Source organism: Oncorhynchus clarkii, chromosome 27, assembly GCF_045791955.1.
Source record: "Oncorhynchus clarkii lewisi isolate Uvic-CL-2024 chromosome 27, UVic_Ocla_1.0, whole genome shotgun sequence".
In the NCBI taxonomy this organism is placed as follows: domain Eukaryota; kingdom Metazoa; phylum Chordata; class Actinopteri; order Salmoniformes; family Salmonidae; genus Oncorhynchus; species Oncorhynchus clarkii.
The window spans coordinates 15,712,489-15,728,950 of NC_092173.1; the positions used below are offsets into that span (position 1 = coordinate 15,712,489).

The window sequence follows — 16,462 nt, forward strand, 5'->3', positions numbered from 1 at the left end:
TAGACAGACACAATGAGTTGACAGGTCTAGAGAGATAAGGACAGTGAGTTGACAGGTCTAGGGGGCGAAGCACAGTGAGTTGACAGGTCTAGAGAGATAAGGACAGTGAGTTGACAGGTCTAGAGAGAGAAGGACAGTCAGTTGACAGGTCTAGAGAGATAAGGACAGTGAGTTGACAGGTCTAGAGAGATAAGGACAGTGAGTTGACAGGTCTAGAGAGATAAGGACAGTGAGTTGACAGGTCTAGAGAGAGAAGGACAGTGAGTTGACAGGTCTAGAGAGATAAGGACAGTGAGTTGACAGGTCTAGAGAGATAAGGACAGTGAGTTTACAGGTCTAGAGAGATAAGGACAGTGAGTTGACAGGTCTAGAGAGAGAAGGACAGTGAGTTGACAGGTATAGACAGAGACACAGTGAGTTGACAGGTCAAGAGAGATAAGGACAGTGAGTTGACAGGTCTAGACAGAGACACAGTGAGTTGACAGGTCTAGACAGAGACAAAATGAGTTAACAGGTCTAGAGAGAGAAGGACAGTGAGTTGACAGGTCTAGAGAGAGAAGCACAGTGAGTTGACAGGTCTAGGGGGAGAAGCACAGTGAGCTGACAGGTCTAGACAGAGACACAGTGAGTTGACAGGTCTAGAGAGATAAGGACAGTGAGTTGACAGGTCTAGAGAGATACGGACAGTGAGTTGACAGGTCTAGAGAGAGAAGGGCAGTGAGTTGACAGGTCTAGACAGAGACACAGTGAGTTGACAGGTCTAGACAGAGACACAGTGAGTTGACAGGTCTAGAGAGATAAGGACAGTGAGTTGACAGGTCTAGAGAGATAAGGACAGTGAGTTGACAGGTGTAAACAGAGACACAGTGAGTTGACAGGTCTAGAGAGATAAGGACAGTGAGTTGACAGGTCTAGAGAGATACGGACAGTGAGTTGACAGGTCTAGAGAGATAAGGACAGTGAGTTGACAGGTCTAGACAGAGACACAGTGAGTTGACAGGTCTAGAGAGATAAGGACAGTGAGTTGACAGGTCTAGAGAGATAAGGACAGTGAGTTGACAGATCTAGAGAGATAAGGACAGTGAGTTGACAGGTGTAGACAGAGACACAGTGAGTTGACAGGTCTAGAGAGATAAGGACAGTGAGTTGACAGGTCTAGAGAGAGAAGAACAGTGAGTTGACAGGTTTAGAGAGATAAGGACAGTGAGTTGACAGGTCTAGAGAGATAAGGACAGTGAGTTGACAGGTGTAGACAGAGACACAGTGAGTTGACAGGGCTAGAGAGATAAGGACAGTGAGTTGGCAGGTCTAGAGAGAGAAGAACAGTGAGTTGACAGGTCTAGAGAGTGGACAGTGAGTTGACAGGTCTAGAAAGATAAGGACAGTGAGTTGACAGGTCTAGAGAGATAAGGACAGTGAGTTGACAGGTCTAGAGAGAAAAGGACAGTGAGTTGACAGGTCTAGAGAGAGAAGAACAGTGAGTTGACAGGTCTAGTGAGATAAGGACATTGAGTTGACAGGTCTAGAGAGATAAAGACAGTGAGTTGACAGGTGTAGACAGAGACACAGTGAGTTGACAGGTCTAGAGAGATAAGGACAGTGAGTTGACAGGTCTAGAGAGATAAGGACAGTGAGTTGACAGGTGTAGACAGAGACACAGTGAGTTGACAGGTCTAGAGAGATAAGGACAGTGAGTTGACAGGTCTAGAGAAAGAAGAACAGTGAGTTGACAGGTTTAGAGAGATAAGGACAGTGAGTTGACAGGTCTAGAGAGATAAGGACAGTGAGTTGACAGGTGTAGACAGAGACACAGTGAGTTGACAGGGCTAGAGAGATAAGGACAGTGAGTTGGCAGGTCTAGAGAGAGAAGAACAGTGAGTTGACAGGTCTAGAGAGTGGACAGTGAGTTGACAGGTCTAGAAAGATAAGGACAGTGAGTTGACAGGTCTAGAGAGATAAGGACAGTGAGTTGACAGGTCTAGAGAGAAAAGGACAGTGAGTTGACAGGTCTAGAGAGAGAAGAACAGTGAGTTGACAGGTCTAGTGAGATAAGGACATTGAGTTGACAGGTCTAGAGAGATAAAGACAGTGAGTTGACAGGTGTAGACAGAGACACAGTGAGTTGACAGGTCTAGAGAGATAAGGACAGTGAGTTGACAGGTCTAGAGAGATAAGCACAGTGAGTTGACAGGTCTAGATAGATAAGGACAGTGAGTTGACAGGTCTAGAGAGATAAGGACAGTGAGTTGACAGGTCTAGAGAGAGAAGAACAGTGAGTTGACAGGTCTAGAGAGATAAAGACAGTGAGTTGACAGGTGTAGACAGGTCTAGAGAGTGGACAGTGAGTTGACAGGTCTAGAGAGATAAGGACAGTGAGTTGACAGGTCTAGAGAGATACAGACAGTGAGTTGACAGGTCTAGAGAGAGAAGGACAGTGAGTTGACAGGTCTAGAGAGATAAGGACAGTGAGTTGACAGGTCTAGACAGAGACACAGTGAGTTGACAGGTCTAGAGCGATAAGGACAGTGAGTTGACAGGTCTAGAGAGATAAGGACAGTGAGTTGACAGATCTAGAGAGATAAGGACAGTGAGTTGACAGGTGTAGACAGAGACACAGTGAGTTGACAGGTCTAGAGAGATAAGGACAGTGAGTTGACAGGTCTAGAGAGAGAAGAACAGTGAGTTGACAGGTCTAGAGAGATAAGGACAGTGAGTTGACAGGTCTAGAGAGATAAGGACAGTGAGTTGACAGGTGTAGACAGAGACACAGTGAGTTGACAGGGATAGAGAGATAAGGACAGTGAGTTGGCAGGTCTAGAGAGAGAAGAGCAGTGAGTTGACAGGTCTAGAGAGTGGACAGTGAGTTGACAGGTCTAGAGAGATAAGGACAGTGAGTTGACAGGTCTAGAGAGATAAGGACAGTGAGTTGACAGGTCTAGTGAGATAAGGACATTGAGTTGACAGGTCTAGAAAGATAAAGACAGTGAGTTGACAGGTGTAGACAGAGACACAGTGAGTTGACAGGTCTAGAGAGATAAGGACAGTGAGTTGACAGGTCTAGAGAGATAAGCACAGTGAGTTGACAGGTCTAGAGAGATAAGGACAGTGAGTTGACAGGTCTAGAGAGATAAGGACAGTGAGTTGACAGGTCTAGAGAGAGAAGAACAGTGAGTTGACAGGTCTAGTGAGATAAGGACATTGAGTTGACAGGTCTAGAGAGATAAAGACAGTGAGTTGACAGGTGTAGACAGAGACACAGTGAGTTGACAGGTCTAGAGAGATAAGGACAGTGAGTTGACAGGTCTAGAGAGTGGACAGTGAGTTGACAGGTCTGGAGAGATAAGGACAGTGAGTTGACAGGTCTAGAGAGATAAGAACAGTGAGTTGACAGGTCTAGAGAGTGGACAGTGAGTTGACAGGTCTAGAGAGATAAGGACAGTGAGTTGACAGGTCTAGAGAGATAAGAACAGTGAGTTGACAGGTCTAGAGTGTGGACAGTGAGTTGACAGATCTAGAGAGATAAGGACAGTGAGTTGACAGGTCTAGAGAGAGAAGAACAGACAGGTCTAGAGAGATAAGGACAGTGAGTTGACTGTATCTATCTGCGGAATGTAATTGTCCAAAAGACATTTGTTACCCAATTTCTGTTGTGAGAGAAAGAAAATGTACTGATTGAAAGTATGTTACTGTGCAAAATATGTATTGTTACCCGGTGATATTTAAGATTCAGTGACTACATGTGAAGCCAATTTGATTGGGATTCATCACCAGTAGCACGTCTTTGGTCCTGATGATGTTAGTGAATGGTCTTTGTTCCTGATGATGTTAGTGAATGGTCTTTGTTCCTGATGATGTTAGTGAATGGTCTTTGTTCCTGATGATGTTAGTGAATGGTCTTTGTTCCTGATGATGTTAGTGAATGGTCTTTGTTCCTGATGATGTTAGTGAATGGTCTTTGTTCCTGATGATGTTAGTGCATGGTCATTGTTCCTGATGATGTTAGTGAATGGTCTTTGTTTCTGATGATGTTAGTGAATGGTCTTTGTTCCTGATGATGTTAGTGAATGGTCTTTGTTCCTGATGATGTTAGTGAATGGTCTTTGTTCCTGATGATGTTAGTGAATGGTCTTTGTTCCTGATGATGTTAGTGAATGGTCTTTGATCCTGATGATGTTAGTGAATGGTCTTTGTTCCTGATGATGTTAGTGAATGGTCTTTGTTCCTGATGATGTTAGTGAATGGTCTTTGTTCCTGAAGAAGCAACCCTTTAGCTGTGGTCATCAGCAAGCCAAACCTGTGAATAAATCACTTCTTCAATCTGAGAGCCTGGTCATTGTGCTGCGTCGTTCCAGGGGGACGACAGTAGAACAATCTGGGATTTACAAACAGCAGCCACAGCAGCAGCAATAACAACATCCAGTCAGTAGATGGCAGTATAGGATAATCTGTACCAGATCCAGAAGATAGTAGTAAAACAACAACAAACACAATAAACATTTCAGCACGTTGAGCATCCACTCTTGAGATAACTTTTAGTGCATGGGTTTATTAGTAAAATACATATATATATACTCTATTCTATACTATTAGGTAAACATAGTACTAGTTATGTTTAGACTGCTATAAAGAATGGACATTCACCTGCATAAGAGCTTGCTTTATTCATTTTTATTATAAATACAACAAAAAGGAAACCAATTTTATATTGCACAGTTGATCAATCTGTATATATTGGCAGAGCTTAATGTAAAACAGCTTCCAACAAACACAAGGAAAATACCTCAGAAACTGCAACATACAGGTAAATACAAATAACTTATAAAATCATATGATATACTTATATCAACAAAATATATTACATACAAATCAAAACAAAAAATTGAAAGCAATAAGAAATGTTGTTTAAAAAAACGACATCAAATTGCAGTGCTAATGTCAACACAAATAAAATGCATTTATTTAGCTAAATCCTCCTTACACAAATATTTGTCAAATATTCTAAATAAACCCAGAATGTCAAATTCATATGGATGGTTATTATGAATCAAACCAGTAAAGTAAGATGGATTTTCCATACTACAGCCACTGTGGGTCTCTGCATGTAGAGCCCCTGATTTAGCTAGGCTGCTGTCTGTACCGCTACAATGCAAATCCAAACTCTTTGCATAATATCATTTAGTTTTTTCCTTTTCATCTTACTGTCAACTCACATGTGGTATATTTAACATTGTTGTAATATTTTCAGTTTATTCAAAATAGTTAAGAATCATTTTTGGATGTCTATAGCCTGTTCTTGGTTAAGTTAGCTACATGCCCCAACCTTTCATTTAGCCTGGGTATCAGTCTGTTTGCACTAACATTCCATTCCTTTCCACTACTTGCCATGCCAAATATCATGTCATGTTTGGCATATGACACAGAGTACAATGAGTGGAATGGTAGTACAAAACAGGTCTGGATTGCAGGCTTTAATAAACATGGTATATGTTTATATATATATATGATAATTTTCATATTGAGTTGCCATAGTTATCATCCAGAGTTTCTACAACTGATGTCTTGCACTGCCTTCCTTATCAATCCATTAGCTGGAAATACAAACCATGACGACTAAAGAATTCACTGCTAAACCTGACTAGCCTGTGGTAGTCATTTTAAAAGTAGATAAAAGTCATTTTAAATCCTTGCCTTTTTAAAAAAATATAAATCAAATTGTTACCGAACAACAAATGGGATGGAAATCATTACAAGGATTGTTATTTCCTGCTAATAATGTGAAACGTGATTAAGAAACAAATGACAATTACAATGGACACATTTCACACAGTACGTAGAGTTCTGACATTGCCCTTACAGACATGTAAACACATTATCAAATTAACATAGAACAATTTGTTGTTTTTGACACCTACATCAATAGACTACTGTGATGGGAGACCAACTATCAGTCATTATTACAAACCAACTAATCTACGTCCCAAATGGCACGCTAATCCCTTTATAGTGCCTTTCTTTTGAGCCCTATGAGTCCTGATCAAATGTTGCGCACTATAAAGGGAGCAGGGTACCATTTTGGACGCACTCTAAGATACGATGTGAGGGAGTCAGGTCACGGTTTGGAACAGAGAACTATGGTTCAACTGTCAAAATGGAGACTAAATGGAGACGTCTTGTTCTTTTCAAATCTTTTCTGGAAATAAACTCTTTCCATCATCCTTATATACAACAGTTTTTTCCTTTTTTCCTAGAAAAGTGTCCCAAGTTTGATATGTATTTGACATACAAATGTTGTATAAACGTTATTAACCGTAGGTTTGTTTATTGTATTTTTCACAGTTTTAAATATGACCAGTTGAATAAAATAATTTTTTAAAATCAGTGTTGAAAGAAACTGTAGCACTATAACTGACCTCTTCTTCTAAGATCATCAGTTGAAGGGATTTTTTATTTTAACCTATATTTTAACCTGTCTTTTTCTAGGCCTTAGTATGGGGTCTGAAATGATTGACACCCTTGATAAATATGAGCAAAAATTACTGAATAAAAGAAATAATTCAAATACTGAGCCATATTGTATAATATTTTTTTTAAAATTATTTTACACTAATTCAATTGCTCAGAGAAAGGGATATTTTGTTTAACAAGTAATATATATATATATTTTTTTAAATATAGGTTGCAACTTTCCCACTCATCATTATTCACTCAGGATTATCTGTAATCATGGTAGCATCCACATTAATTACGAAATGTTTAGAAATGGAGGGTATTCCTGGAAATGTTTAAAGTTTACCAATAAATTACCAGCATTTTGGTTTCTTTTAAGGATTTTATGTAATCTATCACACAACATCTAGTGGCCCTTTTGGGTACTTCAGATTATCACAGGTCAAAGATCATACCCCCAAGACATTCTAACCTCACGCGTTATTGGTAATGGTGAAAGGTTAGCATGTCTTGGGGGTATGATTTTGACCCTCTGTAACTTTCCCACTCATCATTATTCACTCAGGATTATCTGTAATCATGGTAGCATCCACATTAATTACGAAATGTTTAGAAACGTATCATATTCTTATTTACAGTAAAAGTGACTCCAAAATGACAGAATACATTATTTACCATTCATTTCTACCATTCTATAATCAGAAACCCAACCTAAACAAACTGTAAATGCATCCAACAAGTTTGTAGGATCCTAAGCTTTATGTAGTCATTGCATGCTAGGGATATGGTACCAAATACTACACTTTTGACAACTTTATTTATAAGAATCTTCAGGGAGCTTTAATTTTCACTCTTACCTTTTTGAGAATAGTTTTTTTTAAACTTGTTAAACAACATTTATTTCTCTAAGCAATTCTATTAACATAAAATAATATAATTCTCACATTTTTGGGAGCATATAATATAGCTCAGTTTCAGAATTATTTATTTTATACAGTCATTATTGTTCATCTTCATCAAGGGTGTCAATAATTGCGGACCTCACTGTATTCCTACAGTTTATGGTTAGTTAGTTAACCTGTAGTTAACTTGTAGTTGACCTGTGAGGTTAGTTAGCATTCGTTAACTCTTAAACCGTAATTAGCTAACTTGTATAGGTATTTAACAGCAGCTAACCTGTGTAGTTGGTTAACAGGTGTCCTCCAAACCTGTGGCCATGTTGTACTGCCTCTCTGTCTCTGTAACCCTCAGTATCTGTTCTGGTGCTCGTAGTGCCACCGGTTGAAGTCGATGTTGAATGCCACAATGCTGCCGGATGCCATGCCAGTGATGAGAGTCCTGGGGGAGGGGACACACACACACACACACACACACACATACAATACAGTATGTTCATCAACACAATGTACCTCTATATGACCCATTACTTTACTAACATAAACACAATAGGTGTGTGTGTGTATGTGTGTGAGGGAGTGTGTGTGTGGTGTGTGTCTGGTGTGTGTGTGTATGTATGTGTGTGTGAGGAAAGTGACGCTTGTGTATTGCTCCAAGGCAAGTGTGCTTTCAGAACCTTGCACTGCAATTTCGTTGTCTCTATGGCAACCGGTTCTATTTAAAGAAAACAAAGCTCACTGAACTGCGAACGTTCCGTTTCCCCAAATGTACCCTGACAAGCATGAAACACACAGGCCCTTTCAGTGTTACAGCCTACATACCGCTCTACAACCACACACGCAAGCACACACACACTCACTCACGCACTCACTCACGCACTCACGCACGCACGCACGCACGCACACACACAAGCCATTGATCCTGTTGTAGAGGCAACCTAACTGGGTGGACTAACAGGACTAACCTCTGGTCGTGAGAGAGGTCCATTGCGCGGACACCAGCATCACAGCCTGGGTAGATGTAGAGCTGTTTGAAGTCACAGGCCTGCCACACCTCCACTACCCCGTTGTCTCCACCCGTCACCAGGTTCTGACCATCACTACTCAGCATAATGGCCTAGGGAGCACATCATAATAATTATATAATAATAAATAACATACAAATAAATCACAATAACGACATCATCTACCTCAAATCACAGCCTAGGCCCTATGTAGTAAACTACTTTAGATATTTAGACCCTAGGCCCTATGTAGTGCACTAAGTTTGAATACTGCTGTCCAGCAATGATTACAAACACAATTTACTGAGCTTGAGCAATTCAGATTTTAAAAAGGGGTGTGAAGACCTATGCAATCAAGAATGCAATCAAGATATCTTAATTTAAATATATATATATATTATTATTCATTTGGAGAATGTTATATAATTCTCTTTCACTTTTAAAATGTGGAGTAGGTTCTGTAGATCGGTGGAAAACCTCCCCAATTGAATCCTTTTTTATATTTAATTTTAAGACAGTAAAATGTGAAGACTGTGTAAGGCGTGTAGACTTTTACTAGGCACATATTGTGTCTGTGGTCTTACCCGTGTTGAGTCGTTGACCTCCATCTGAGCCAGTAGTTTTCCATTGATGCTGAAGTTACAGAAACGTCCTCTCTCGTAGCAGATAATACAGTGGCCCTCGCTGGACACTGATATGAGGCGGGGACACAGGCAGTTATCTGGGCCCTCCAGGGCCCGCAGCAGGTCCCCTGTTATAGTGTGGACCAGACACGGACCCTCTGGAGGGAGAGCAAGATAGAGTTACACACGAACACGCACGGACGTATGCACACACACTGTTTCAAGAATGTTACTCAACATTCCACTCCTAACTGAGATAACTCAACTATGTACTGTGGCATGTGACATTACAGTCCTATCAGCCAACTCAAATACCCCATATAAACAAAAGTATGTGGACACCCTTTCAAATTAGTGGATTGGGCTATTTCAGCCACACACGTTGCTGACAGGTGTATAAAATCGAGCACACAGCCATGCAATCTCCATAGACAAATATTGGCAGACGAATGGCCTTACTTAAGAACCTAGTGACTTTCAACGTGGCACCGTCATAGGATGCCACCTTTCCAACCTGTCAGCTTATCAAATTTCTGCCCTGCTAGAGCTGCCCCGGTCAACTGTAAGAGCTGCTATTGTGAAATGGAAACGTCTAGGAGCAACAACGGCTCTGCCGCAAAGTGGTAGGCCACTTTCACAGAAAGGGACCGCCAAGTTCTGAAGCGTGCAGCACGTAAAAATCATCTGTCCTCAGTTGCAACACTCACTACTGAGTTCCAAACTGCCACTGGAAGCAATGTCAGTACAATAAATGTTCGTTGAGAGCTTCAAGACATGGGTTTCCATGGCCGAGCAGCCAACTACAAGCCTAAGATCACCATGCGCAATGCCAAGCGTAGAATGGAGTGGTGTAGAGCTCGCCGCCATTAGACTCTAGAGCAGTGGAAACGCGTTCTCTGGAGTGACGCTTCGCCATGTGGCAGACCAACGGACGAATCTGGGTTTGGCTGATGCCGCTACCCAAAAGTATGTGGACACCTGCTCGTCGAACATCTCATTCCAAAATGATTAGCATTAACATGGAGTTGGTCCCCCCTTTTCCAGATGGGGAGACCAACTTCATCTGGAAAAGAGGGGACCAACTCCAGAGAACGCATTTCCAATGCTCCAGAGTCCAATGGCGGTGAGCTTCACACCACTTCAGCCGACACTTGGCATTGCACATGGTGTTCTTAGGCTTGTGTACGGCTGCTCGGCCATGGAAACCCATTTCATGAAGCTCCGAACAAAAAGTTATTGTGCTGACATTGTTTCCAGTAACAGTTAGGAACTCAGTAGTGATTGTTGCAACCGAGGACAGACAATTTTTACGCACTACGCGCTTAAGCACTCGGCGGTCCCGTTTTGTGAGCTTGTGTGGCCTACCACTTTGTGGCAGAGCCGTTGTTGCGCCTACACGTTTCCACTTCACAATAACAGCACTTACAGTTGACCGGGGCAGCTCTAGCAGGGCAGATATTTGACGAACTGACTTGTTGAAAAGGTGGCATCCTATGACTGTGCCGCGTTAAAAGTCCTTCAGTAATACCATTCTACTGCCAGTGTTATCTATGGAGATTGCATGGCTGTGTGCTCGATTTTATACACATGTCAGCAACGTGTTTGGCTGACAGCCAAATCCACTAATCTGAAGGGGTGTCCACATACTTTTTTTATATAGTGTATGTTTTTTTTAAATACTGTGACTTCAATTTTATAGTACTTCTTTCTATAGTGCCTTGGGTGCGAGAAAATCACTTTATAAACAAGATGAATCATTATTATTAGATGAAGGAGATAGTGCACTACTTTGGAACAGAGCCATATGGGTCCTGGTCAAAAGAAGTGTACTACATAGGGAATAGAGTGCCATTTGGGACTCAGGCTGTCTCTGCTGACCTTTGGCTCCACTGATGACCAGTCCCAGCTCGGCACACACAGAGACACACACCACCTCATGGTCATGGCCGGTCAGCACAGCTCGCGGTGCCGGGTAGTCACCTGGAACACAACAGTTGGGTTTTATTAAGGACAACATACCATGGCTTGGGATCGTTGCAACAGAGCGCACTTCACTGGGGGATGCACTTATTAGGAGCGATTGAGAATAATGTAACTTTCTGAAATAAGAGCATTCATCAGGACTCAAATGTGTTGTTATGTTGATAAATAACTGACCACAGACATTGTGAGAGTGACACCCACCCAGCTGCTTCTAGCGAGGTCCTTGTCAATTGTCATATAAATGTTGTGACGGCAGATCATCCCTTCCCCAACCACCCTCCCCTCACACTGTCCCATGATTGATGACGGCTGGGGGAGAGGCTAGTGAAGGGAGGTCCTGGACACCTGGAGTCTCTCCCCTTCTCGTCCCTCTCTCCTCTCCTCCCTTCTACTCCCTTCCACCCCTCTCTCCTCTCACCCCATATGTCCTTTCCTTCCTCTCTCCTCTCATCCCTCTTTCTTCTCCCCTCTCCTCCCTTTCACCCCTCTCTCTTCTCCAGTCCCTTAGAGGGTAGGACCAGAACAGACCTGTCAGTTCCAGGACAGTGTGAGGCCTCCAGAGAGACCACGAACTCATCAAGCTCACCTGCCCTATAAAAGATTCAATCAGCCTACACTGAGCCCCCCCAAGCCAGCCAACACAACCTCCCCACCCTGCCTCACATTGCAGTGGTATGGGCCGAGCTGGGCCTGAGAGGCTGGTGGGGGATTGAGCTGGAAGTCATTTTAATAACCAGGGGCCTCATTTATCAAGAATGCTTACATTTCTCACTAAATTCTGAGCAACGGATAAATGGTAGCCTAATATTTGTTTTGTAGCGGGAATAAAATTCTACATGAGATCTCCTTACCAATGGAAAATGCATCTGTTTCATCATTAGGCATAGGCATATGTTTTTATGTTTTTATTAGCCTACCATTATTACCATTTCCCTCAAAAGAACAATATTTGCTTGCAATACAGTTGATCAACCACTAGACATGGTGAATACTCATGATATGAGATTTGCATGGAGATAAGCAAAGTTTCCCATCAAGTTCAACATTGATAAACGTTGATAAAACACCTTTGTGGGAAAACTGGCGCAGGCAAGGTTTAGTCTTTTCTGTGGGCTGACTGGGCACGGACCTTTGATAAATGAGGCCTGAGGTGTTTAAGGACACATGCAGGCTGATGTACATTAGAGGGCACTGTCCTCTTCCTGCCAAGGGTTACAACATCTTCAACTCTGCCATATATGATTCATATAATACTCTCCTACCTAGATTGCTGTGAACTGAAGTCTGACAAAAAGTATTATTGTTCATCTTAAAATTGTATCATAAATTATGATTAACTGCTTTATTAATAATACAACTAAATAGCTCAAATACAGTACCAGTCAAAAGTTTGGACACACATACTCGTTCATACTCGTTCATACTCGTTTCTTATTTTTTTTAAACTATTTTCTACATTGTAGAATAATAGTGAAGACATTAAAACTATGAAATAACACATATGGAATCATGTAGTAACCAAATCAAAATGTATTTTATATTTGAGATTCTTCAAAGTAGCCACCTTCTGCCTTGATGACAGCTTTGCACACTCTGGCATTCTCAGAACCAGCTTCATGAGGTGGTCACCTGGAATGCATTTCACTAAAACATGTGTGTCTTGTTAAAAGTTCATTTGTGGAATTTCTTTCCTTCTTAATGCGTTTGAGCCAATCACTTGTGTTGTGACAAGGTACGGGTGGTATACAGAAGAAAGCCCTGTTTGGTAAAAGACCAAGTCCATATTATGGCATGAACAGCTCAAAAAGCAAAGAGAAACGACAGTCCATCATTACGTTAAGACATGAAGGTCAGCCAAAATTTCAAGAACTTTGAACGTTTCTTCAAGTGCAGTCGCAAAAACCATCTTGCGCTATGATGAAACTGGCTCTCATGAGGACCACCACAGGAAAGGAAGACACAGAGTTAACTCTGCTGCAGCGGAGGATAAGTTCATTAGAATTACCAGCCTCAGAAATTGCAGCCCAAATAAATGCTTCACGGACTTCAAGTAACAGACACATCTCAACATCAACTGTTCAGAGGAGACTGAGTCAGGCCCTCATGGTCGAATTGCTGCAAATAATCCACTACTAAAGGACACCAATAAGAAGAAGAGACTTGCTTGGGCCAAGAAACATGAGCAATGGACATTAGACTGGTGGAAATCTGTCTTTTGGTGTAATGAGTCCAAATTTGAGATTTTTGGTTCCAACCGCTGTGTCTTTGTGAGATGCAGAGTAGGTGAATGGATGATCTCCGCATGTGTGGTTCCCACCATGAAGCATGGAGGAGGAGGTGAGATGGTGCTTTGCTGGTGACACTGTCTGTGATTTATTTAGAATTCAAGGCACACTTAACCAGCATGGCTAAAACAGCATTCTGCAGTCATACGCCATCCCATCTGGTTTGCACTTAGTGGAACTATCAATTTGTTTTTCAACACGACAATGACCCAAAACACACCTCCAGGCGGTGTAAGGGTTATTTGACCAAGAAGGAGAGTGATGGAGTGCTGCATCAGATGACTTTTCCTCCACAATCACCTGACCTCAACCCAATTGAGATGGTTCGGGATGACTTGGACAGCAGAGTGAAGGAAAAGCAGCCAACAAGTGAAAATAATATGTAGGAACTCCTTCAAGACTGTTGGAAAAGCATTCCAGGTGAAGCTGGTTGAGAGAATACCAAGAGTGTGCAAAGCTGTCATCAAGGCAAATGGTGGCTACTTTGAAGAATCGAAAATCTAAAATATATTTTAATTTGTTTAACACCTTTTTGATTACTACATGACTCCATATGTGTTATTTCATAGTTTTGATGTCTACACTATTATTCTACAATTTAGAAAAAAGTACAAATAAAGAAAAACCCTTGAATGACTAGTTGTGTCCAAACTTTTGACTGGTACTGTAGGTAGCTACTGAAGACCACTATGTGTTTCATCTATAGTGAAGAACTTATTAAATGTTCACTCTGAAAAAACTGATATTAAACATCCTGGTTTGATTGATATGGAATATGATTAGTTGAAGTTCTCTCCATAGAAGAAACCTTCCTTTGTTAGGGAAGGTGCACAGTACAGTAAGCATTGTGTGTGTGTGTGTGTGTGTGTGTGTACCATGGGAGTGTTTTCTCCTGCAGTATAGTGCTGCAGCACCCTCTATTAATTGGAACAAACCAAGCTGAAATTCTTAATTATCTTCAGTAAAGATAATGAGAAAAACACTCACCTCAACCACAGCCTCATGTGACACCAGTTCATGCACAGCACACACATACATTATATATACGAACACGCACACACACGCACACACACACACACACACACACACACACACACACACACACACACACACACACACACACACACACACACACACACACACACACACACACACACACACACACACACACACACACACACACACACACACACACACACACACAGGCCAGACAAATGGTGGAGTGGTTGTTTTGAACACAGATAATTAGTGAGTATGAGGAACTAAGTGAGAAGAGCAGCAGAAATCAAATCACACTCTGGAGCTGAATAGCAAGACATCTGGAGTATTTACTGGAACGCAAGTGACACACACCGGTGTTATGTGCCTGGCCCGCCCTTCCCCAACCAAATAAAATATTGAAATATTATCATATATTATTATCATAATATTATCATTTATTTGACTGAGTTGCGCACCGACAGAAAGATGCATTAATCTCAGATAAGCACCTGAGTGAGCAAAACAGCACCCCTCTGTCTCTGTATGTGTGGACCATGTATCTGATGCTGTCTGGACAAAAGGACTATGGTATGTTATACTTTTTCTGGCCAGACAGCATCAGATACATGGGCTACATATAGTAAGACAGAGTGGCGCTGTTTCGTCCGCTAGTTTCTGCAGCGAGGAATAAGCCCAATGCGTTTCTATGGGCACAATATGCAGACCTAAACTTGTTGAAAGGCATTATATACAGATCTCTGGTTTCAGCCGCTTGAACATTAGAAAGGAAAGTTAGGAGGGTGCACAGTGCACTGTTCGGAGGCTGGCTTCCCCTAACGTAAAAATTATATAATTACTCCTGTCTAAATAAAATCATTCAAAAGTCTTTACCAGAGAGCTTGACTTAGCCACAGAGCATCATTGGCTCCTTCTTTTTAAAATAGCCTATGCTTATTTGCGAAGCCAGAATTCGTGCAGCGTGCGCGGCTATAGGCCAGGCTGAACATTGAGTTGCGTCTGTCAGTGAATAGCATCTTAAATGTGTTTAGATAATGTGTCTTGAGTACAAGAAGAAGGGGCATGCACTAAACTCTACAGAATGTTCTCTGCTGTCTCTTGCCAAATCTTGCACAGTCATTGTTTCATTGTGTGAATTGTTTGCCTTTTGATTGTTGATTTTTATCAATTCAACATTCCATACACAATGTTCAAAAGTTTGGGGTCACTTAGAAATGTCCATGTTTTTGAAAGAAAAGCACATTTTTTTGTCCATTAAAATAACATCAAATAGATCAGAAATACAGTGTAGACATTGTTAATGTGGTAAATGACTATTGCAGCTGGAAGCGGCTGTTTTATGGAATATCTACATAGTCGTACAAGAGGCCCATTATCAGCAACCATCACTCCTGTGTTCCGATGGCACATTGTGTTAGCTAGTCCAAGTTTATCATTTTACAAGGCTAAATGAAAACACTTTTGCAATTATGTTAGCACAGCCGAAAACTATTAAACCATTAACAACATTTGAAGAAAAAAAACGGGCCCGCCTATAGAAATCAAATGGCAGTCCAACTGATTCATTCTGGAATCAGCCCCTCTCCCTGTCTCTGTCCATCATTCCATAACAAGAGTGGAAACCAGAATTTTCACTGCTGATCAAAGAATGCTTCTATTAATATAATAATCTACCTTGATGAACTACAGCTCCACGATGAAGTGCTGTAATTCATTTGAGCTGATATGAAGAGCTTCCTCTCTCTACCCTTGAACAGAGTGCAACTACTGGCTTCAGCTCATGGACGGAACTGTTACACTGTGTGTGTGTCTGTGTGTGTGTTTGTGTATGTCTGTCTCTGTCGGTTTGTGTGTGTGTGCATGTGAGTGTGTGTTCAGACTCACTGTTGTTGGGGTTGTCTCCTATGATGTGGTGTCGTCCGCTCCAGTACCACAGTAGCAGAGTAGCGTCTCTGGACCCTGACACAATATAGCAGTCTCCCCCGATGTAGCTCTCTGACCTGGCCAGACACGTCACCACGTCCCAGTGGCCAAACACTATCTGGGTCAGCTTACCTGCAGGACAGAGAGAGCAATATAAAGTATTGTAGACGTACAGTAGTATAAGTAATAAGTATTATACGGTCTGACCTATTATCTGGGTCAGCTTACCCACACAGAGACAGTATTATGATTTAAACCTTTGTGTCTAGGCCTACTGTGTGGAAGTAGTACAGTGTAATATA

The 16,462-nt window shown here is 41.6% G+C and overlaps 1 protein-coding gene across 1 annotated transcript in view; it reads right to left on the reverse strand.

Annotated features, from left to right (window-relative positions):
- Positions 1-4,648: 4,648 nt before the first annotated feature.
- The window catches only part of LOC139385439 (neurobeachin-like), a 346,644-nt gene continuing 334,830 nt past the window's right edge, over positions 4,649-16,462 (reverse strand). Inside the window, exons 57-61 of the mRNA XM_071130488.1 lie at positions 16,122-16,292; positions 10,849-10,950; positions 8,932-9,128; positions 8,309-8,460; positions 4,649-7,785 (exon numbers count right to left, since the gene is read on the reverse strand). Of these exons, the coding sequence (XP_070986589.1) occupies positions 7,695-7,785; positions 8,309-8,460; positions 8,932-9,128; positions 10,849-10,950; positions 16,122-16,292 (713 nt within the window). The 3' untranslated portion in view covers positions 4,649-7,694. The remainder of the gene's footprint in view (positions 7,786-8,308; positions 8,461-8,931; positions 9,129-10,848; positions 10,951-16,121; positions 16,293-16,462) is intronic.